A 23,060-nucleotide genomic window follows, 5' to 3' on the forward strand; every position below is an offset into this window, starting at 1 on the left:
ATGTAGAGTTCACTGAATCTTCACATGGCTAATACCACCCAGGTCAAGAAAGAGAACCTTGCCAAGGCCAAAAGTCTGTCTTGTGTCCCCGATCACTGCTCTCTTTCCCCCAAAGGGAACTACTATTATATCCTGGCTTTTACGGTACTTTTTATTTGCTTTGTTTTCTACCAAGCATGCATCCTAAAATACTAATATTTATTTTGCCTGTTTTCTGAACTTACTATATACACTGAATTATGTAGTATGTATTTTTTTGTGTCTGGCTTCTTTCACTCAACATTGTTAGAAACATCCACGCTGTTACACATAGCTGTAGTTCACTAATTTTCATGTCTTTTTCACAAATTCCTTGATTCGTATTTTGGGAGTAGGCAACTGCAACTTTTAAAAAACCTCTATCTACTTTCTTCTTCATTAATTAGTTCATAACACTTGGCAAAATCTTAACACTAAAGTCATACCCTCCTTTTCGTAGAACTCCGCCCAATTCTTCTTCATTGTTAATCTTCATTGTTAAGCATTTCAATCTCCTCAGCACCTACACCATCTCATGTTTCTGTTCATTTTTCTGGCTATTATTATTTCTTTGATTTTGGATGACCGCGTCCCGTTTTCCATGCCATCCCTTCAAACTGGAATGATACCATATTCCATAATCAAGTACTGGCCTTCTCTGCAATGGCCATTTCTTTCATTATGTTTTTCCTGATTATGTGGAAGTGGACTGCATTCTGTCCTGGTCTGTGCTTATCCTTTTTGGTATCCATGGCCCAGATTAGGCACTGAAGAAATAACTTTTGTTGAGGATAATTTTAGCACAACACAAGAGGTAGATTTAAGGAAATTACCATTAAACAACCACCAACTACTCTTTAGATGCTGATTAACAATGAGAAATACAAAACTGATGCTACCAGGTAAATTCCTTCCACTGCACGGACTGACTTAACCATTTATTTAATTGAGGATAAAATGGTACTTAGATACATACTATTGATTTCTTTTAGGTTTATGTGATGCAATGCACAACACATTTGTAATCTGGTTTAAGTACATCGTTTGTATATATGCTATATAACAGGAATTTAAAGGAGTTTCAAGTGTATGTATGTAGTGATTTGGTTTAAACTATTGACAGAAGGTAAGCTGCTATGTAATTATTTAACCCTAAAACTGGATACTGACACTGGGTTCTACCTGGTTCCTGTGAAGTTACTGGTATGGTATTTTACTTAATATAAGGATCTGTGTCATAAGTTTTTGTGTGTGTGTGTGTCATAAGTTTAAGAAAAGCCTCATTATATTTAAATGATTCTACTTACTGTATTTGTCATGCCCACTTTACATTGCTGGGGACAATGAAACACATTTAACTCAGTGAAAACTGGGCAAGTATAATTTAGTTGATGGGGTATTATAATAACTAGAGAAAATGAAATAGATATTAAGTGATCTCTTTTCAACTTAGTTTCTAAGATCCTCCATCAATATTCTATTAAACTTTATGCTAGATCTCCAGTCTTTCCTCCCTATTAGGTGGTGACCTTGATTTGTCCTACAGGTCACGCTTATTCTCCTCCTCTGTACTTGTATTCTATGCTCTTCCCACCTGGAGGAACTTCTCCAGCAATCCAAGTTCACTGTTTCATGTCAAATTCACTTTCTCCAGGAGAGTCCCTTACTAAGTTGACCCACTGTTGCTCACTTTGGCTTGCCTTTCTCTTTTTTCTCTTTGTACATGGATGTCAAAATGACTTCCCTCTGGTGCTTACTCTGATCTATTGATAGTAGATGCTTGTTCAGAAGGATTCTGAGGCTATGGTAAGGGTCCATGAGAAAAAGTACCTGCTCTAGGTATAGTGTGGAAAGTGATATTTGCTCTGTTTTAGCACTTTATTAACACCTTGGGAAGTATTTTGGCCACACTGCCTGCGTTGACAGCTTGAGTACCAGCTCTTGTACTTTCACATCTTTCAAAATATCTAATAAATGCCAAATGCATGGTAGGTACCCAATATCAATCTCTTAGTATTATCAATTCAAGTCTCCTTACTTCCAAATTCAGTTCTCTTTCTATAATAAGCATTACCAATTTTCTAGTACAATTTACATACCATAAAATTTACCCAGTTTCTGTGTAATTCAATACTTTTTTTTTGTAAGTTTACCAAGTGTGAAACCATCACTATAATCTAGTTTTAAAACATCTTCATCACCTCAAGAAGATCCCTCATGCCAGTTTACTGTTAATTCTCCTTCCCATCCCTTGCCCCAAGCAACCACGAATCTGTTTTCTGTCTCTATATAGTTGCCTTTTTGGAAATTTCATATAAATGGACTCATACAATATGTATTTTTTCTATCTGGCTTTTTTTACTTAATTTTTTTTTAATTAATTAATTTAGTTAGTTATTTTCGGCTGTGTTGGGTCTTTGTTGCTGCACACGGGCTTTCTTTTTTCTAGTTGCGGCGAGCAGAGGCTAGTCTTCCTTGCATTGCGCAGGTCTCTCATTGCGGCGGCTTCTCTTGTTGTGGAGCATGGGCTCTAGGCTCATGGGCTTCATTAGTTGTGGCACGTAGGCTCAGTAGTTGTGGCTCATGGACTTTAGAGCGCAGGCTCAGTAGTTGTGGTGCACGGGCTTAGTTGCTCTGCGTCATGTGGGGTCTTCCTGGACCAGGGCTCGAACCCGTGTCCCCTGCATTGGCAGGCGGATTCTTAACCACTGCGCCACCAGAGAAGCCCTACTTAACAATTTTTTTTAAAATTAATTTATTTTATTTTTGGTTGCATTGGGTCTTTACTGCTGCGCCACCAGGGAAGCCCTTAACAGTGTTCTGAGGTTCATCTATGTTGGAGCATATTTCAGTAATTAACTTTTTTTAATGCTGAATAGTATTCCATTGTATGGACATACCATCTTTTGTTTATCCATTAACTAGTTTATTGATCTTTGAGTTGCTTCTACTTTTTGGCTATGATGAATAATGCTGCTGAATACTTGCCATATAGCACACTTCTGTTTCTTCAAAGCAAATATTCTTTAAAATCTTAAGTATCAGAAAAGATACAATAGTTTTACAAGTACTTCAAGTAGCTATCTTTAAGAATCTCTAAATGAATTTATGATCAACACCTACAAAATTATCAACCTCACCAAAGTTATAAGCAGGCAGATACCCATCTATCCTGTTCATCTTTAAGAAAATAAAGAGGGCTTCCCTGGTGGCGCAATGGTTGGGAATCTGCCTGCCAATGCAGGGGACACGGGTTCAAGCCCTGGCCCGGGAAGATCCCACATGCCGCGGAGCACCTAAGCCCGTGTGCCACAACTACTGAGCCTGTGCTCTAGCGCCCGCAAGCCACAACTACTGAAGCCTGCGTGCCTAGAGCCCACGCTCTGCAACAAGAGAAGCCACCGCAATGAGAAGCCCGTGCACCACAAGGAAGAGCAGTCCCCGCTCGCCACAACTAGAAAAAGCCTGCACACGGCAACGGAGACCCAACGCAGCCAAAAACAATAAATAAAGTAAAATAAATAAATTTATTTTAAAAAAGAAAATAGGGCTTCCCTGGTGACACAGTGGTTGAGAGTCCGCCTGCCGATGCAGGGGACATGGGTTCGTGCCCCAGTCCGGGAGGATCCCACATGCCGTGGAGCGGCTGGGCCTGTGAGCCATGGCCGCTGAGCCTGTGCGTCCGGAGCCTGTGCTCCACAGCGGGAGAGGCCACAACAGTGAGAGGCCCGTGTACCGCAAAAAGAAAAAAAAATAATAAAAAAAATAAAGAATCTTGGCAGCAAGCTTTTAGGCATGAATTAAAAGCAGTACACAAGAAATCCGTAGTTCAGGTTCAGAACATAAGACTTTAACAAATTATACCATACAGATTTAATTTTATTATTATACCAAACATAATCCTTGAACCCAGTAAATTATCTACTGGGGTTATAGAAAGAATCAAATTAAGACAACTACATGTAGAAAGCTAATTCTCATAAAATGCCTTACTATTATTGGTGCTGTTGCCATTGAAAGACCCAGAAGAACTGTTACTGTCTTTCTCCTTATCTTGATTTTCAAAGTCCATATTAAGGGACCTGTGGGAAAAAATTGTATAAGTAAGTTTTAGTTTTACTTAAGAAGCAGACTAGATAAGTCAGTAATGAGACATACTTTTAAATGCTAAAGCATTAGGAAAGAAAGGAAGATCTCTTTTGAATAGCTCTGCAAAACACTTCTTGATGCCACATTTAAAAAAACAATCTACATTCCTTACAGTGTCAGTTCAAGAGTTTTCCTGACTGCAGGTAAAAGCATTGCATTGTGGCTGAATATTCCAGCCATATCTCTGTGCACATCTTTAATTACTTCCTTATGCTAAATACCTAGAAGGAGAAATACTGGGTCAAAAGGCAAGCACAATTTTGAGACTTTTACATACCACACAATTGCTTCCAAAAAGGGTGGATCAATTCACTCTCTGAGAACAGTGTATAAGAGCACTTGTTTCTCTACACCTTGCCAGCTCTCATTCAACAACATGGATTTGAGTTTTTGCTATATCTGGGAATATCCAAGGTATTGGAGAGACAATAAATAGTGAGTAAAATAGGCTCTCATGGATTTTACATTCGAAGAGGGGGGAGACTGACAATAAACAAGAAAAATAAGTTAAATATAGGGTATGCTAATGGTAAGAGCTAAGGAGAAAAGGCAGGAAATGGAGAGGGTAGATCTGAAATTTTAAACAGGGTAGGCAAGGGAAGGCCACACTGGTGTGATTTCTGAGTCAAGACCTGAAGGAAGACACAGTCAATCTGGAGGACTAAAAATGCTGTCTCTGTCCTAATTTAGAATTCTTTAACTATTAAACAATTTTATGTACCTGAGCTTGCCCATTTCTCTTTCTGTGAACTAACTGTTCAAGTCCTTAGCTCATTTTCTACTACTGCATTCCTTTAAAGTGTTTGTGCATCCAAAAGAACTTCCTGTGATGGTGGAAATGTTCTGTACCTGCACTGACATATTTGGTAGATATTAGCCACGTGAACACTTGAAATGTGGGAGAACAACTGAGGAACTGAATTCTACATTTTATTTCATTTTAATTAATTTAAATTTAAATAATTGGAGAGCTAAAACTATAAAACTTTAGACAAAATCTTTGTGACCTTGGATTTGGCAGTGGATTCTTACATATGACACCAAACACACAAGTGAAAATTTGATAAATTGGACTTTATCAAAATTAAAACCTTGTGTGCTGCAAAGAACACTTTCAAAAAAAATGAAAACACAACCCCAAAGGATGGGAGAAAATACGTGCTATTATGTATCTGATAAGGGCCTTACATTTAGAATACAGAAAGAACTCCTCCAATTCAATAATAAAAAGACAACCCAATTAAAAAGTGGGCAGACTCTGAATAAATATTTCTCCAAAGAAGATAAGCAAATAGCCAATGAGCACATGAAAAGTTCTTTTTTTTGTTTTTTACACATATATACATGTACATGAAATATTTTTATTGTTGTTTTACAAAAACAGGGTCATATTATTCATTTTCTGCATCTTGCTTTTCCTTTTTTTTAAATTTTATTTTATCTACTTTTTTATACAGCAGGTTCTTATTAGTCATCCATTTTATACACATCAGTGTATACATGTCAATCCCAATCTCCCAATTCATCACACCACCACACCACCCCCTGCTGCTTTCCCCCCTTGGTGTCCATACGTTTGTTCTCTACATTTGCGTCTCTATTTCTGCCCTGCAAACCAATTCATCTGTACCATTTTTCTAGGTTCCACATATATATGTTAATATACGATATTTGTTTTCCTCTTTCTGACTTACTTCACTCTATATGACAGTCTCTAGATTCATCCACGTCTCTACAAATGACCCAATTTCGTTCCTTTTTATGGCTGAGTAATATTCCACTGTATATATGTACCACAACTTCTTTATCCATTCGTCTGTTGATGGGCATTTAGGTTGCTTCCATGACCTGGCTATTGTAAATAGCGCAGCAATGAACATAGGGGTGCATGTGTCTCTTTGAATTATGGTTTTCTCTGGGTATGTGCCCAGTAGTGGGATTGCTGGGTCATATGGTAATTCTATTTTTAGTTTTTTAAGGAACCTCCATACTGTTCTCCACAGTGGCTGTACCAATTCACATTCCCACCAACAGTGCAAGAGGGTTCCCTTTTCTCCTCCACACCCTCTCCAGCATTTGTTGTTTGTAAATTTTCTGATGATGCCCATTCTAACTGGTGTGAGGTGATACCTCATTGTAGTTTTGATTTGCATTTCTCTAATAATTAGTGATGTTGAGCAGCTTTTCATGTGCTTCTGGGCCAGCTGTATGTCCTCTCTTTGGAGAAATGTCTATTTAGGTCTTCCGCCCATTTTTTGGGTTGTTTGTTTAATATTGAGCTGCATGAGCTGTTTATATATTTTGGAGATTAATCCTTTATCCGTCGATTCATTTGCAAATATTCATTTGCAAATATTGCAAATATTCATTTGCAAATATTTTTTCCCATTCTGAGGGTTGTCTTTTTTTTTTTTTTTTTTGCGGTACGTGGGCCTCTCACTGTTGTGGCCTCTTCTGTTGCGGAGCACAGGCTCCGGATGCGCAGGCTCAGCGGCCCTGGCTCATGGGCCCAGCCGCTCCGCGGCATGTGGGATCTTCCCGGACCGGGGCATGAAACCGCGTCCCCTGTATCAGCAGGCAGACTCTCAACCACTGCACCACCAGGGAAGCCCCTGAGGGTTATCTTTTTGTCTTGTTTGTAGTTTCCTTTGCTTTGCAAAAGCTTTTAAGTTTCATTAGGTCCCATTTATTTATTTTTGTTTCTATTTCCATTACTCTAAGGAGGTGGATCAGAAAACATCTTGCTGTGATTTATGTCAAAGAGTGTTCTTCCTATGTTTTCCTCAAGAGTTTTATAGTGTCCGGTCTCACATTTAGGTCTTTAATCCATTTTGAGTTCATTTTTGTGTACGGTGTTAGGGAGTGTTCTAATTTCATTCTTTTATATGTAGCTGTCCAGTTTTCCCAGCACCACTTATTGAAGAGACTGTCTTTTCTCCACTGTATATCCTTTCCTCCTTCGTCATAGATTAGTTGACCATAGGTGCATGGGTTTATCTCTGGGCTTTCTATCCTGTTCCATTGATCTACATTTCTGTTTTCGCGCCAGTGCCATATTGTCTTGATTACTGTACCTTTGTAGTATAGTGTGAAGTCAGGGAGTCTGATTCCTCCAGCTCCGTTTTTTTCCCTCAAGACTGCTTTGGCTATTTGGGGTCTTTTGTGTCTCCATACAAATCTTAAGATTTTTTTTGTTACTAGTTTTGTAAAAAATGCCATTGGCAATTTGATAGGGATTGCACTGAATCTGTAGATTGCTTGGGGTAGTATAGTCATTTTCACAATATTGATTCTTCCAATCCAAGAACATGGTATATCTCTACATCTGTTGGTATCATCTTTAATTTCTTTCAACAGTGTCTTATAGTTTTCTGCATACAGGTCTTTTGTCTCCCTAGGTAGGTTTATTCCTAGGGATTTTATTCTTTTTGTTGCAGTGGTAAATGGGAGTATTTCCTTAATTTCTCTTTCAGATATTTCATCATTAGTGTATAGGAATGCAAGAGATTTCTGTGCATTAATTTTGTATCTGCAACTTCACCAAATTCATTGATTAGCTCTAGTAGTTTTCTGATGGCATCTTTAGGATTCTCTGTGTATAGTATCATGTCATCTGCAAACAGTGACAGTTTTACTTCTTCTTTTCCAATTTGTATTCCTTCTCTTTTTCTTCTCTGATTGCCATGGCTATGACTTCCAAAACTATGTTGAACAACAGTGGCGAGAGTGGACATCCTTGTCTTGTTCCTGATCTTAGAGGAAATGCTTTCAGTTTTTCACCACTGAGAATGATGTTTGCTGTGGGTTTGTCATATATGGACTTTATTATGTTGAGGTAGGTTCCCTCTATGCCCACTTTCTGGAGAGTTTTTATCATAAATGGGTGTTAAATTTTGTCAAAAGGTTTTTCTGCATCTATTGAGATGATCATATGGTTTTCATTCTTCAATTTGTTAATATGGTGTATCACATTGATTGATTTGTGTATATTGAAGAATCCTTGCATCCCTGGGATAAATCCCACTTGATCATAGTGTATGATCCTTTTAATGTGTTGTTGGATTCTGTTTGCTAGTACTTTGTTGAGGATTTTTGCATCTATGTTCATCAGTGATATTGGTCTGTAATTTTCTTTTTTTGTAGTATCTTTGTCTGGTTTTGGTGTCAGGGTGATGGTGGCCTCATAGAATGAGTTTGGGAGTGTTCCTTCCTCTGCAATTTTTTGGAAGAGTTTGAGAAGGATGGGTGTTAGCTCTTCTCTAAATGCTAATTCAACTGTGAAGCCATCTGGTCCTGGACTTTTGTTTGCTGGAAGATTTTTAATCACAGTTTCAATTTCATTACTTGTGATTGGTCTGTTCATATTTTCTATTTCTTCCTGGTTCAGTCTTGGAAGGTTATACCTTTCTAAGAATTTGTCCATTTCTTCCAGGTTGTCCATTTTATTGGCACAGAGTTGCTTGTAGTAGTCTCTTAGGATGCTTTGTATTTCTGCGGTGTCTGTTGTAACTTTTCCTTTTTCATTTCTAATTTTATTGATTTGAGTCCTCTCCCTCTTACTGTTGTGGCCTCTCCCGTTGAGGAGCACAAGCTCCGGACACGCAGGCTCAGCGGCCATGGCTCACGGGCCTAGCCGTTCCGTGGCATGTGGGATCTTCCTGGACCGGGGCCCAAACCTGTGTCCCCTGCATCGGCAGGCGGACTCTCAACCACTGCGCCACCAGGGAAGCCCTTCCTCTTTTTCGTGATGAGTCTGGCTAATGGTTTATCAATTTTGTTTATCTTCTCAAAGAACCACCTTTTAGTTTTATTGATCTTTGCTATTGTTTTCTTTGTTTCTATTTCATTTATTTCTGCTCTGATCTTTATGATTTCTTTCCTTCTGCCAACTTTGGGTTTTGTTTGTTCTTCTTTCTCTAGTTCCTTTATGTGTAAGGTTAGATTGTTTATTCGAGATTTTTCTTGCTTCTTGAGGTAGGCTTGTATAGCTAGAAACTTCCCTCTTAGAACTGCTTTTGCTGCATCCCACAGGTTTTGGATCGTCGTGTTTTCATTGTCATTTGTCTCTAGGTATTTTTTTGATTTCCTCTTTGATTTCTTCAGTGATCTCTTGGATATTTAGTAACGTACTGTTTAGCCTCTATTTGTTTGTGGTTTTTTTCCCCTGTAATTGATTTCTAATCTCATAGCACTGTGGTCAGAAAAGATGCTTGATATGATTTCAATTTTCTTAAATTTACTGAGGCTTGATTTGTGACCCAAGATGTGATCTATCCTGGAGAATGTTCCATGCGCACTTGAGAAGAAAGTGTAATCTGTTTTTGGATGGAATGTCCTATAAATATCAATTAAATCTATCTGGTCTATTGTGTCATTTAAAGCTTGTGTTTCCTTGTTAATTTTCATTTTGCATGATCTGTCCATTGGTGTAAGTGAGGTGTTAAGGTCCCCCACTATTGTGTTACTGTCGATTTCCTATTTTATAGCTGTTAGCAGTTGCCTTATGTATTGAGGTACTCCTATGTTGGGTGCATATATATTTATAATTGTTATATCTTCTTGGATTGATCCCCTGATCATTATGTAGTGTCCTTCTGTGTCTCTTGTAACATTATTTTAAAGTCTGTTTTATCTGATATGAGTATTGCTACTCCAGCTTTCTTTTGATTTCCATTTGCATGGAATATGTTTTTCCATCCCCTCACTTTCTGTCTGAATGTGTCCCGAGGTCTGAAGTGGGTCTCTTGTAGACAGCAAGCATATATATGGGTCATGTTTTTGTATCCACTCAGCAAGCCTGTGTCTTTTGGTTGGAGCATTTAATCCATTCATATTTAAGGTAATTATTGATATGTATGTTCCTATGACCATTTTCTTAATTGTTTTGGGTTTGTTTTTGTAGGTCCTTTTCTTCCCTTGTGTTTCCCACTTAGAGAAGTTCCTTTAGCATTTGTTGTAGAGCTGGTTTGGTGGTGCTGAATTCTCTAAGCTTTTGCTTGTCTGTAAAGCTTTTGATTTCTCCATCAAATCCGAATGAGATCCTTGCCGGGTAGAGTCATCTTGGTTGTAGGTTCTTCCCTTTCATCACTTTATCATGCCATTCCCTTCTGGCTTGTAGAGTTTCTGCTGAGAAACTCTGGTAACCTTATGTGAGTTCCCTTGTATGTTATTTGTCATTTTTCCCTTGCTACTTTCAATAATTTGTCTTTAATTTTTGCCAATTTGATTACTATGTGTCTCGGTGTGTTTCTCCTTGGGTTTATCCTGTATAGGACTCTCTGCGCTTCCTGGACTTGGGTGGCTATTTCCTTTCCCATGTTAGGCAAGTTTTCGACTATAATCTCTTGAAATATTTTCTCGGGTCCTTTCTCTCTTCTCCTTCTGGGACCCCTATAATGCGAATGTTGTTGTGTTTAATGTTGTCCCAGAGGTCTCTTAGGCTGCCTTCATTTCTTTTCATTCTTTTTTCTTTATTCTGTTCCACAGCAGTGAATTCCACCATTCTATCTTCCAGGTCACTTACCTGTTCTTCTGCCTCAGTTATTCTGTTATTGATTTCTTCTAGTGTACTTTTCATTTCAGTTATTGTGTTGTTCACCTCTGTTTGTTTGTTCTTTAACTCTTCTAGATCTTTGTTAAACATTTCTTGCATCTTCTTGATCTTTGCCTCCATTCTTTTTCCAAGGTCCTGAATCATCTTCACCATCATTATTCTCAATATTTTTTCTGGAAGGTTGCCTATCTCCACTTCATTTAGTTGTTTTTCTGGGGTTTTATCTTGTTCCTTCATCTGGTACATAGCCCTCTGCCTTTTCATCTTGTCTGTCTTTCTGTGAATGTGGTTTTTGTTCCATAGGCTGCAGGATTGTAGTTCTTCTTGCTTCTGCTGTTTGCCCTCTGGTGGATGAGGCTAGCTAAGAGGCTTGTGCAAGTTTCCTGATGGGAGGGACTGGTGATGGGTAGAGCTGGCTGTTGCTTTGGTGGGCAGAGCTCAGTGAAAGTTCTTAACAACACTAGTCATCGGGGAAATACAAATCAAAACCACAATGAGGTACCACTTCGTACCCACTAGGATGGCTGTAACCAAAAAGTCAGATAATAACCAAGTGTTAGGAAGGCTGTAAAACTGAGACCATCACACGTTGCTGGTGGGAAATGTAAACTGGTGCAGCCACTTCGGAAAACAGTGTGGCAATTTTCAATTTCTTTAATAAGTATAGGGCTATTTGGGTTACCTATTTCTTCTTCTTTTTTTAAAATTAATTAATTTATTTTTGGCTGCATTAGGTCTTCATTGCTGTGTGTGGGCTTTTCTCTAGTTGCAGCCAGCGGGGGCTACTCTTCGTTGAGGTGTGTGGGCTTCTCATTGCAGTGGCTTCTCTTTTTGTGGAGCACGGGCTCTAGGCGCACGGGCTTCAGTAGTTGTGGCGCACGGGATTAGTTGCTCCGTGGCATGTGGGATCTTTCCAGACCAGGGCTTGAACCCGTGTCCCCTGAATTGGCAGGCGAATTCTCAACCACTGCACCACAGGGGTAGCCCTACCTATTTCTTCTTGAGTGAGCTTTGGTAGACTGTACCATTCAAAAAATCTGTCCATTTCATCTAAGTCGTCAAATTTATTGGCATAAAGTTGTTTATAGTAGTCCTTATTATCCTTTTAATATCTGTAGGCTCTAGTAATATCACCTCTCTTACCCCTGATATTAGGTTTGTGTCTTCTCTTTTTTTCCCCAGATTAGTCTGGCTAGAGGGTTACCAATTTTATTCATTCTTTTTAAAAAATCAGCTTTCAGTTTCACTGATTTTTCTCCAGTAGAGGAAATCTATTTGATTTACTTTGGCTTTGATCTTTATTCTTTCCTTTTGTCTACTGAATTGGGTTTCATCTGCTCCTTTTTTCTAGTTTATTAAGAAAGGTAAAAGCTTAGATCATTGATACTTTTTGCTCTATTCTAACCCAGGCATTTGGAGCTACAGTTCCCTAAGTATTGCTTTTGCAGCATTCCATAAATTTGGTGTGTTGTGTTTTCACTTTGTTTTAATTCAAAGTATTTTCTGATTTCCTTCTTGATTTCTTATTTGATACATGGAAGTGTATTATTTTTGTTTCCAAACATCCGGGAATTTTCCAGAGCTCTTTCTGCTCAATTCAATCGTGATTTGTTAGGAATTCAATGTTTGTGTCCCCCACCAAGTTCATTTGTTGAAGCCCTAACCCTCAATGTGATGGATGGTATCTGGTGATGGGGCCTTTGGGAGGTAATTCGGCTGAGGTCCTGAGGGAGGGGCCCTCACGATGGGATTAGTATCCTAAGAAGAGAAAGCAGAGAGTTTGCGTGTGCACTCTCGCGCTCTCTCCTTCTCTCTCCTGGAGCATGCACACACTGAAGAAAGACCATGTATGTGAGCACACAGTAAGAAGCAGGTCATCTGCAAGCAGGAAGAGAGTGCTCAACAGAACCCACTCATGCTGGCACCCTGACCTTGGGTTTCCAGCCTCCAGAACTTGAGAAAACAAATTTCTGTTGTTTAAGCCACCCAATCTGTGGTATTTTGTTATGGCAGCCCCAGCTGACTAACAGAGATCAGAGATCATACTTTGTATGCCTTGAATCCATTTACTGAGAATTTCTTTTCATGTCCCAAAATACATTCTATCTTGGTAAATGTTCCACATGCACTTGAGAAGAATGTGTATTCCACTGTTGAATGGAGTGTTCTATAAATGTCAATCAGGTCAAGCTGGTTGAGAATATTGTTTAAGCCACTATATCCTTACTGATTTTCTGACTATTTTGTTCTATCGATTACTGAGAGAGAGGTACTAAAATCTTCAGCTACATTTGTGGATTTGTTTTACTTTTTCCTTGAAGTTCTATCTGTTTTTGCTTCATGTATTTTGAAAATCTCCTATTAGATGCACAAACATTAAGGATTATTATGTCTTACTGCTTAACTTACCCCTTTATCATTATGAAATACGGTTTTTTGTCTGTGCTAATATTCCCTGCTCTGAAAGTTGCTTTGTCTGAATCAATATAGCCACTCCAGCTTTCTTTTGATGAGTATAAGGTGTATCTTCTCCCAACCTTTTACTTTAAATTTTTTCTGGCTTTATATCTATAGTGTGTTTTTTGTAAGCATCATGTAATTGGATATTGCTTTTTAATTCAATCTGACAACTGCTGTCTTCTAACTGGAGTTTTTAGGCCAATTTCATTTAATGTGACTATTGTTACAATCAGGTCTGAGACTATCACGTTTGTCCTATCTCTTCTGTTGTTGCTCCCCTTTACCTGCCCTCTTTTGGATTAACACAGTATTTTTTATGATTCTGTATTATTTCCTCTGTTGTCTTATTAGCTGCCTCTGCTCTTTTGTTTTAGTGGCTGTTGTACAGTTTATGGTATACATCTTTAATCAGCACAGCCTACCTTCAAGTTATATGGCAGTACTGCATATATAATATTAAAACCTGGTAACTGTACATTTATTCCCCCGCAACCTTTGTACTATTATTACCATGCATTTTATTTTTACATGTTATGCTATGAACGCCATACTATATTATTATTTTTGTTTATACAGTCAATTATCTTTTAAGGAGTTTTAAATAATAAGGGGGAAACAACCCTTTTATATTTATCACTGTAGTCACCATTCCTTTTTCTTTTCTTTTTCTTTTTGGCTATGTCCTGCACGGCTTGCAGGATCTTAGTTCCCTGGCCAGGAACTGAACCCAGGCCAGAGCAGTGAAAGCACTGAGCAAGCCCTAACCACTGGACTGCCAGGGAGTTCCCACGTAGGCATCATTTCTGGTGATCTTCATTCCTCTGTGTAGACCCAGACTTCCAACTGGTACCACTTTTAATCTGCTTGAAGTACTTCCTTTAACACTTCTTGTGGTGCAAGTTGGTTGGTGAAGAATTATTTCAGGTTTTGTGTGTCTTAAAACATCTTTATTTTGCCTTTTCTTTTGGAAGATACATTTGCCATAGAATTCTATGTTGACAGTTTTTCTTTCTGTACTTTAAAGCTGTTGTTCCACTGTCTTCTCACTTATATTGTTTTCAGTGAGAAATCAGATTCCCTCCCCCCCCCCCCCATCCCCTCACCCCCTTGGCTGCTTTTTGGATTTTTTTAATCACTGGTTTTGAGCAATTTGATTATGATGTGCCTTGGTGTAGTTTTCTTCACGGTTCCTGTGCTATGGGTTTACTGAATCTGTGGGTTATAGTTTTCTTCAAGTTTGGAAAAATTCTGGCCATTCATTCTTCAAGCATTTTTCAGTCCCCCTCTTTCTTCTCTTCCTTTCAGGGATCCCAATTACCATATTAGGCCACTGGAGATTGCTCTCTGATGTCCAATGATAGCTCAATGACACTTTTCATTAAAAAAATTAATTTGTCTTCTCTAATTCTCTTTGGATAGTTTTTATTGCTGTGCCTTCAAGTTCATTAATCTTTTCTTCTGTAATGTCTAACTGCTGTTAATCTAACCCTATGTATTTTTGATCTTAGACATTGTTGTCTTCATGTCCAGAAGTCTGATTTGAGTATTTAAAAATATCTTCTATGTACCTACCTAACTTCTTGTACATATGGAATATATTACCATGGGTCACTATTACACAATACAGAAATCTGGCTAAATGAGGTTGTGAGGCCCCATATATTTGCTCAAACATGGAAGATACATGCATTCCAGCTTTATAAAATAACATCCTGGACCTAAGTTTAGCAGATCCCAGGCTTCTATGACTGTGGTCTAGTAATGGTTACCCACACTGCATAGCTGACAGCAAACTTAAGCTGTTAAATAGAGCCTTTGTAGAAGACCCTGTCTCCTGAGCTATCCAGGGACCATTGTGAATTATGGGCCTTTATCCCAACTTACTTGGTAATCTTTATTAACTCTACAGATATGAAATTGCTTGGCTGGACCTAGAACAGTTTGTCCCATCTTCACAGAAGACTACCCTTCAATCCCCCAGCCCCTGCCATCACAACCCTATTGTTATTACTCTGCAATAACATACAATATGATATTTATACATCATAATGTTATTACTAGATATTACTAGATATCCAGATTGTATCTTAGCTATCTGCTTAACAAACAGCAAGTCTAGGTTACTGAAATCAATGTTTATATAGTAACAGAAAGATTGAGCTATGGCTGTTCCATCACAGACAACCATTTACCATTACGGAAAAAGCGATCTAAATTATAATATGCTATAATTATTTGCTATTTTCAATTTGTCTTTTCACCAACTATAACTAAACAGGAAATAGTTATGGGTGTCAGTTGTAGGAGGCAGACAAATTTCCAATTATTGATGCTCATATAGACCTACATTAAGAACCTACTACTAAGAATCCAAGTAGAAGAGATGGTCTTCTGACTATGCAGCCGTGGACTAAAATATTTTTAATAGTTAACTTTTATTGAGATTATACTTTCAGGCACTATGCTAGGAGCTTTGCAGTCAATATTTCTTTTGATTCATAGAATAACTATAATTAAAAATGTGACTGCATTTGGAGACAGAGCCTTCAGAGAGAGAATTAAATTAAAATGGGGTTGTTAAGGTGGACCCTAATCCAATATGACTGCTGTCCTTATAAGAAGAGGAGATTAAGACAGAGAGAGAGACAGATATACTAGACACATGCACACACAGAGAAAAGACCACAGGAAGGGCACCATCTACATCTGAAGATGGGCATCTATAAGCCATTTCAGAATGAAACCAACTCTGCCAATACCTCAATCCTGGACTTCTAGCCTCCAGAACTGTGAGGAAGTAAATTTCTGCTGTTTAAGTCTCCCAGTCTATGGTACTTTGTTATGGTAGCCCTAGCAAACTATACAGAGATGCTCTATTATTATCCCTATAGTAAGGAAACCAAGGTTCTTATTATACCACTCTGCCTTGACTGTATCATCTCCCCTTACAAAACAACCAAACTTCTATATTTTTTTCTGAAAAAGTAATATATATGATTATTTAAAAACTCAAACAATAGAGAATGGTACAAAAGACTCCTATAATCCCTATCTCCAGAGATATATATGTTTGGTATATATTTTGCCTTTTAAAAAAATGAGGATTAATATGTCATCTCACAAGTTAATTTTCATTCAGTAGTATGCCAAGACTATCTTTCCACATCAATACATACAACTCCTTTTCATTTAAAAACAACAACAAAAAAAGCTAAGACTATTTCTCCTTGGGTTAACTTGATCTGACATTATTTTTGGATGAACTGCATATATCCTGCCTTATTAGAGAGAAATAGTAAGAAAAGCAACCTTTTACAAGCAGATGATATGGTTTGATCTTGATGGGTGGGGTATAACCTGACAACTGAGCCTGCTAGATAAGTAGTGTCAGAAAGAACGACAACTGGTCAACATTTTTCAAATTTAAGTTGATGTATAAGTATAAACCCCAGGGTGCATTTTTTGGTCACTTTAATGTACATTTAACAAGTGGTTTATCACAGACAGTACATCAGGAAGTAGTTGAACATTCTCTGAGTGCTTTAATAAGGTTTTATTGTGGCTGAGGTAGAGATCTGGTTATACTTGCTCCAAATTTTTTTCAGGCTAAAACTAATTCAGTTGTAAGGAACAGAACTTTAGGAAATCAACTATTAGTATCTTTAGGTACTAGACTGGATTATACAGGGTTTTCTGAGAAAGTCCTAGGCCCATGAGAACTTCCACTGCTTGCTGAGGACAAGGAAACATGGGCTTATAGTTAGGCCATTTTACGTTCCTTGGTTGTGATAAAAATGCAAATGTGCTGTAAGAACTGTTAAGACAAAGAGGTCTGTATTCAGCCAGCCACGGAGTACACATCTGGACCGCTGCCCACATTTATCAAGAAATCAATATTCAGGAATAATCAGTTGAAGAATTAATAACCCATTAATTTCTCCAGGTATTGTACAATGTAACATTAGACCACAGTAAGCTAGCAATCTAGACCACAGCTTTCTGTTGCTGGCTGTGTCTCCCCAGTTTTGGCAAAATTGCTTTTGCTGAAATCTATTTTCACAAAATGCTACCAGCTTATATTGAAGGGTACTATAATTCATTCAACAAACAATGAATGCCTATTATGAATGCTATGAAATTCAATGTTGCATCCTTTCTGAGGGTCTTTGGGATAAAGGTCAGTCTGATCTTGAGACCAAGAATAATTGCAATTCACCTGAACAACTGGGTTCTTTTTATTCAAGGACATTGTAAAGTTTTTCTTTCTTTCTTCTGAAGGTTGGCTGCTAGAAAGCTTACTGTGGTGTCCGTGGACCACCAGTAGTAAGGGTGCTGGCCAATATGGTATACATTTTTAGACTTATTTTTGGCTCTACTTTGTCTCCACCCATACTTTTCTTTGGCCCCATTTTAATTTACCTTATCTCATCACAACTTGTAAAACTTAACAAATGGTCTGAAATCCTTCTGGACAGGGCAGAGCAAAAATAAACAACTGCAGGAAGCAAAATGGAGCTGAGAACACCTTTACTGAAAGTTATACTTGTTCATCTGTTTGAATTCTGATAATGGGGTACAACGGTGAATATTGGAGGAGAAAGGCAAATTGAAATTTTTTATTTTAATATTTTAATTTAAGAGTACCATGTTTTTTGATCATTTCAGTTTTGGAAGCAAGCACAATGAAGGGGGAGAATTCACTTGGTCAAGGTAAACACTATATGGCTGAACTTGGCTTTACACTAAATGTGTGTTCCTAGAAGAGTTACAGTGATTTTTATAAATGGAACACTGAAAAAGGAACGGATAAAACTGTTAAATATATCAAGGAACTTGTCCATATACATTACAATGTACATAACCATTCCCTACATTATCTAATAAATTCAGATTTCTGTATGTTTTCTTAAAGTAGGACAGGTTATGAGAGGGCAAAAAGAACAATTCAAAAGATAAGCATATCACACATCAGTGTGTGATAAACACATCATGACATTCGTGAACCATAGTCAGACTTACTTTGGTTAACCTGATCTAACTTAATTACATGCGTTTAGTATGAAGGGCAACACAATCATATAAAGTGCATTTATCATCTCTGTGGTCTTATTAACCTGATGACATTGTCTTCCTAGAGTAGGTTTGGGTATAAGCAAATAAACTATCCTCACCATTAAAGAAAGCACAGGTAGGTGCTTACCTTAAAAAAAAAGGTAGTAGTTACTCTATAAAAGTTCCATTATTCCTTTATATAGCAACTTCACATATACAGAGATATATGTATTATAATTATATATTATCTATTTGTCTATTGATCATAAAGTATATCTTCCTTTTGATTTCCTTTTACATCTACTTCATTTTTTAAAAATTTAATTAATTTATTTATTTTTGGCTGCATTGGGTCTTCGTTGCTGCATGTGGGCTTTCTCTACTTGTGGCGAGCGGGGGCTACTCTTCATTGCGGTGCGCGGGCTTCTCATTGTGGTGGCTTCTCTTGTTGCGGAGCACGGGCTCTAGGCACGCGGGCTTCAGTAGCTGTGGCACGCCGGCTCAGTAGTTGTGATTCGCAGGCTCTAGAGCGCAGGCTCAGTAGCTGTGGTGCACGGGCTTGGTTGCTCTGCAGCATGTGGGATCTTCCCGGACCAGGGCTCGAACCCGTGTCCCCTGCATTGGCAGGCGGATTCTTAACCACTGCGCCACCAGGGAAGCCCTTACATCTACTTCCAAACTGTAATTTTTTTGTCTATGATTCCTGATGGGACAGAACTTAAGTGTCCTGACAGTAATAAGCTGCCTAAGAAATTCTAAACCATCCTCACATTGTGATTCTTGGGTCCATATGCCCATCAGGATAGTCCCTTTCTCCTCCTCTCTCCCCTCCATTAATGTTCTCCTGTTGATTTGTCAAAGACTTTGGGGACATACATATTAGATGAGTAATTATGCTATTTTTTTCCTGAGCAGCTGGAAAGATTAAGGAGAGACAGGTGTCATCTTTAAGTAATATAGGAAGTCCGACTAGCAAAGCTCAGCCAAGGGATGGCGAACGTTAAGGGTTCCTAAATCAAGGATTTGTTCTGGGCTTTAGAATCTCATTTTATTTGGCACAGTTTTCCCCTCTGTACTTTGAAATGTGAAAGCCTGGGGGTAAATAACCAGTACAATTCACAAATCTTTTATCCTGTATTTTATGATTTTCTCCATGTCATCCCAGCTCTAAACAAATGAAATGGAATAATTTAAATGAGCAAATAATATATTTTTATGGTCCCAAATCAGAGGAGATAAGAACATATTAATATTTGGCTGGGCATTTGGAGGGGCAATAGGGATAGGGCTAAACAAATTCAAGAAGCATTTTTTTGTGCATGTCCTATATGGAATGGAGCATGAAAGTGAATCATGGAAGCCAAGGGAGGAGAAATTTGCAATAGTAAGTGGTGGTAAACCATCAAGGCTTATCAAGGATGAGGACTGAGGGGAAACTTTTTTGATTTAGCAAAAAGGGAAACTCTGAGAACTTCAGGAGAACTTCAACAGAGTTGTAAAAGTTAAATAACATATCAGTGAACGGGTCCGTAAAATGCTATCAGCAATGAACCAACGACTTAGTGTTAGGTAAGAGTTTATCAAAGTGTGTTGTGTAGGTCACCTGAATGAGGTGCTGGGCCCCCATCCTAACCCTACTGAACGATCTTCCCCAGGTGATTTTTATGCACAATAAGGTGTGAGAACCACTGCTGAAGAAAAAAACCATCAAAAAGGGGTTTTTAAGAAAGCTTCTCATTCCTTCTGACTCTACTACCAGATCAATTTATTTGCTTCATATTTAAAATTTTATTATTGTTCTCAATAGCCAGCAGCAGTAAAGTACTGCTTAAGTTTGAATCCCAGCTCCATCACTTACTACTTGGGTAAGCTACTTAACATTTCTGGGCCCTAGTTTCCTCATTTATAAAATGGGAATAACAATACCTATCCTGTTGAATTGATGTGAGGATTAATGAGACTTTATGTACAACACTTAGCACTGTACTTGGTACATAAATGTTCAGTAAAATGTTAGCTATTTTCTTCATCAGGTTTCTTTAATATAGTCAAGGTCTAAGTAAAAAAAAAAAATTATAATAGCCAATAAAAATCATACATCTCTACCCAATCCCCTCAGCATAAGAAACAGAAGTCACTCACAACAATTGAGAGGCATCTAAGCTGGTAGAAATGGTAGAAGTCAGAGAGCAAGATAGATTGGGAAGCATCATTCAGCACCCTAGGGTACCCAACTGGCTGTGTCTTAATGAAGAACTCCCTTAAGTATTTTCATCAAGGAATCCACAACCAAATAAGTAACAGGTCAGTTCTTCATCTAGCTATCCCTTGCTTACATTAAAGCAAGAATCAAGGAAATTAACCTGATACCAGTTTTACCTCACTGACTACTGCAATTTTCGTTTTGTTACCACAAAGAGATATATATATATATTTTTTAATATTACCCAGTCTTCTCACCAATATGCTTTTTTTCTTTCATACATTCTACAGCACTCTCTCTTCCTCTATATATATTTTTTTTGGCGGGGGGGGGGGCGTGCGGTACACAGGCCTCTCACTGTTGTGGCATCTCCCGTTGGCTCCGGACGCACAGGCTCAGCGGCCATGGCTCACGAGCCCAGCCGTTCCGCGGCACGTGGGATCTTCCCGGACCCAGGCACGAACCCGTGTGCCCTGCATCGGCAGGCGGACTCTCAACCGCTGCGCCACCAGGGAAGCCCAAGAGATATTTTTGATAAGAGGCATTCCTAAAAGCCCCCACGTGATCACAGGTCAATGAGTAAAAAGAAACTATCAGCTGAACTACAATATTTGACAAGTTTTGACCTATCAAAACAGTAATTTCAGTATGGTTTGTTTATTAAATACTTAGATGTGAAAATTTGTTGTAAAACTATTTGGTTAAATACTACTAAAACAATACACTTACAAATCACTCTGGAAAGCTTAAAGAGAGAGTGTATTACAAATCAGAATATAGTTAACACTATGCCACTACTATTATAAATTACAGTTAAAGTACTCATAATTAATGAAATAACAACTTTCAAGATATGGGTTCACAGAGGTTAAGTTACTTGCCCCACATTAAACAGTGGCAAGAGCCAAACTAGAACCAATATCAGTCTCTTAACAAATTGTGTCTGCTTTGTGTATCAAGTTTCCATGAAAAATCTGCTTTTCTTACAGAGCTTCCCATCTCAAAAATGACACCATCACTGGGGGTCCAGCTGTTTCAGGCCATAAACCTTGGAGTCACCCTTGACTCTTCTCTCTCACACACTATATCCATTCCATCAGCAATCCTGTCCTAAATCCACTGATATCCCACTCCACCATTATTAGCTTAGTTAAAGCACCGTCATTTTTTGCCTATACTAGGGCAGCAGTCTCCCATGTTTCCCTTATTTCACTCTTCCCTCTTACTCAGCAATCTATTTCCCATACAGAACCTAGACCAACCTTTCTAAAACACAAACCAGATAATATCACTCCCTGCTCTCAACACTCTGTTGTAGGTTGATTTTTCCAACTGCATATGGAACATTCTCCAGGACACATCATACGCTAGGCCATAAAACAAGTCGCAAATATTTAAACGGATCGAAGCCATAAAAAGTATGTCTCTGAGCACAGCAGAAGTGAGGCTGTTGAAATTCTTTTAAATAACAGAGAGAATTTTGACATATTCCAATTATTAGGAAAGTAAGCAACACACTTAAAAAGAACCCACAGGTCAAAGAAAAAAATCACCAGGAAAAATATCTTGAATTGAATGAAATGAAAATACAACATAACAAAATTTATGGGTTGCAGGTAAAGCAGTGTTTAGAGGGAAATCTGTAGCTTTAAATGCCTATGTTAAAAAAGAAGAAAGGGGGCTTCCTTGGTGGCACAGTGGTTGAGAGTCCGCCTGCCGATGCAGGGGACACGGGTTCGTGCCCTGGTCCGGGAAGATGCCACATGCCGCGGAGCGGCTGGGCCCGTGAGCCATGGCCGCTAAGCCTGCGCGTCCGGAGCCTGTGCTCCGCAACGGGAGAGGCCACAGCAGTGAGAGGCACGCGTACCGCAAAAATAAATAAATAAGAAGAAAGGTTTCAAATCAGAAACTTGAGCTTCTACCTTAAGGACTTAGAAAAAGAAGCACAAACAAACTCAAAGCAAGCCGAAAGAAGGAAATGACAGACTGGAGTGGAAATCAATGAAAAGTGAAAATAGAAAAAAGAAAAAGAAAAATCAATGAAATCAAAAGCTGGTTCTTTGAAAAGATGAACAAAATTGACAAACCTTTAGCTAGACTAACAAAGAAAAAAAAGACAGAAGACGAATGACTAAAATAGAAAATGGAAGAGGGAACATCACTACCGACAAACAGAAATTAAGAGAAGGCGGCGGCGGGGGGCGGAGATCGGGAAGATGGAGGAAGAGTAAGACGCGGAGATCACCTGCCTCCCCACAGATACACCAGAAATACATCTACACGTGGAACAACTCCTACAGAACACCTACTGAACGCTGGCAGAAGACCTCAGACTTCCCAAAAGGCAAGAAACTCCCCACGTACCTGGGTAGGACAAAAGAAAAAAGAAAAAACAGAGACGAATAGGGACGGGACCTGCACCAGTGGGAGGGAGCTGTGAAGGAGGAAAAGTTTCCACACACCAGGAAGCCCCTTCGCCGGTGGAGACTGCGGGTGGCGGAGGCGGGGAAGCTTCGGGGCCGCGGAGGAGAGCGCAGCCACCGGGGCGCGGAGGGCAAAGCGGAGAGATTCCCGCACAGAGGACCAGGGCCGACCGGCACTCACCAGCCCGAGAGGCTTGTCTGC

General features: G+C 38.8%; 1 protein-coding gene across 1 annotated transcript in view; it reads right to left on the minus strand.

The window, feature by feature from the left end:
* The window catches only part of SPPL3 (signal peptide peptidase like 3), a 122,541-nt gene that overhangs the window by 13,810 nt on the left and 85,671 nt on the right, over positions 1-23,060 (minus strand). Inside the window, exon 3 of the mRNA XM_007448201.1 lies at positions 4,012-4,100. Coding sequence (XP_007448263.1) covers positions 4,012-4,100 — 89 coding nt within the window. The remainder of the gene's footprint in view (positions 1-4,011; positions 4,101-23,060) is intronic.

Source organism: Lipotes vexillifer, unplaced genomic scaffold (genome assembly GCF_000442215.2).
Source record: "Lipotes vexillifer unplaced genomic scaffold, Lipotes_vexillifer_v1.1 scaffold236, whole genome shotgun sequence".
Classification (NCBI taxonomy): Eukaryota; Metazoa; Chordata; class Mammalia; order Artiodactyla; family Lipotidae; genus Lipotes; species Lipotes vexillifer.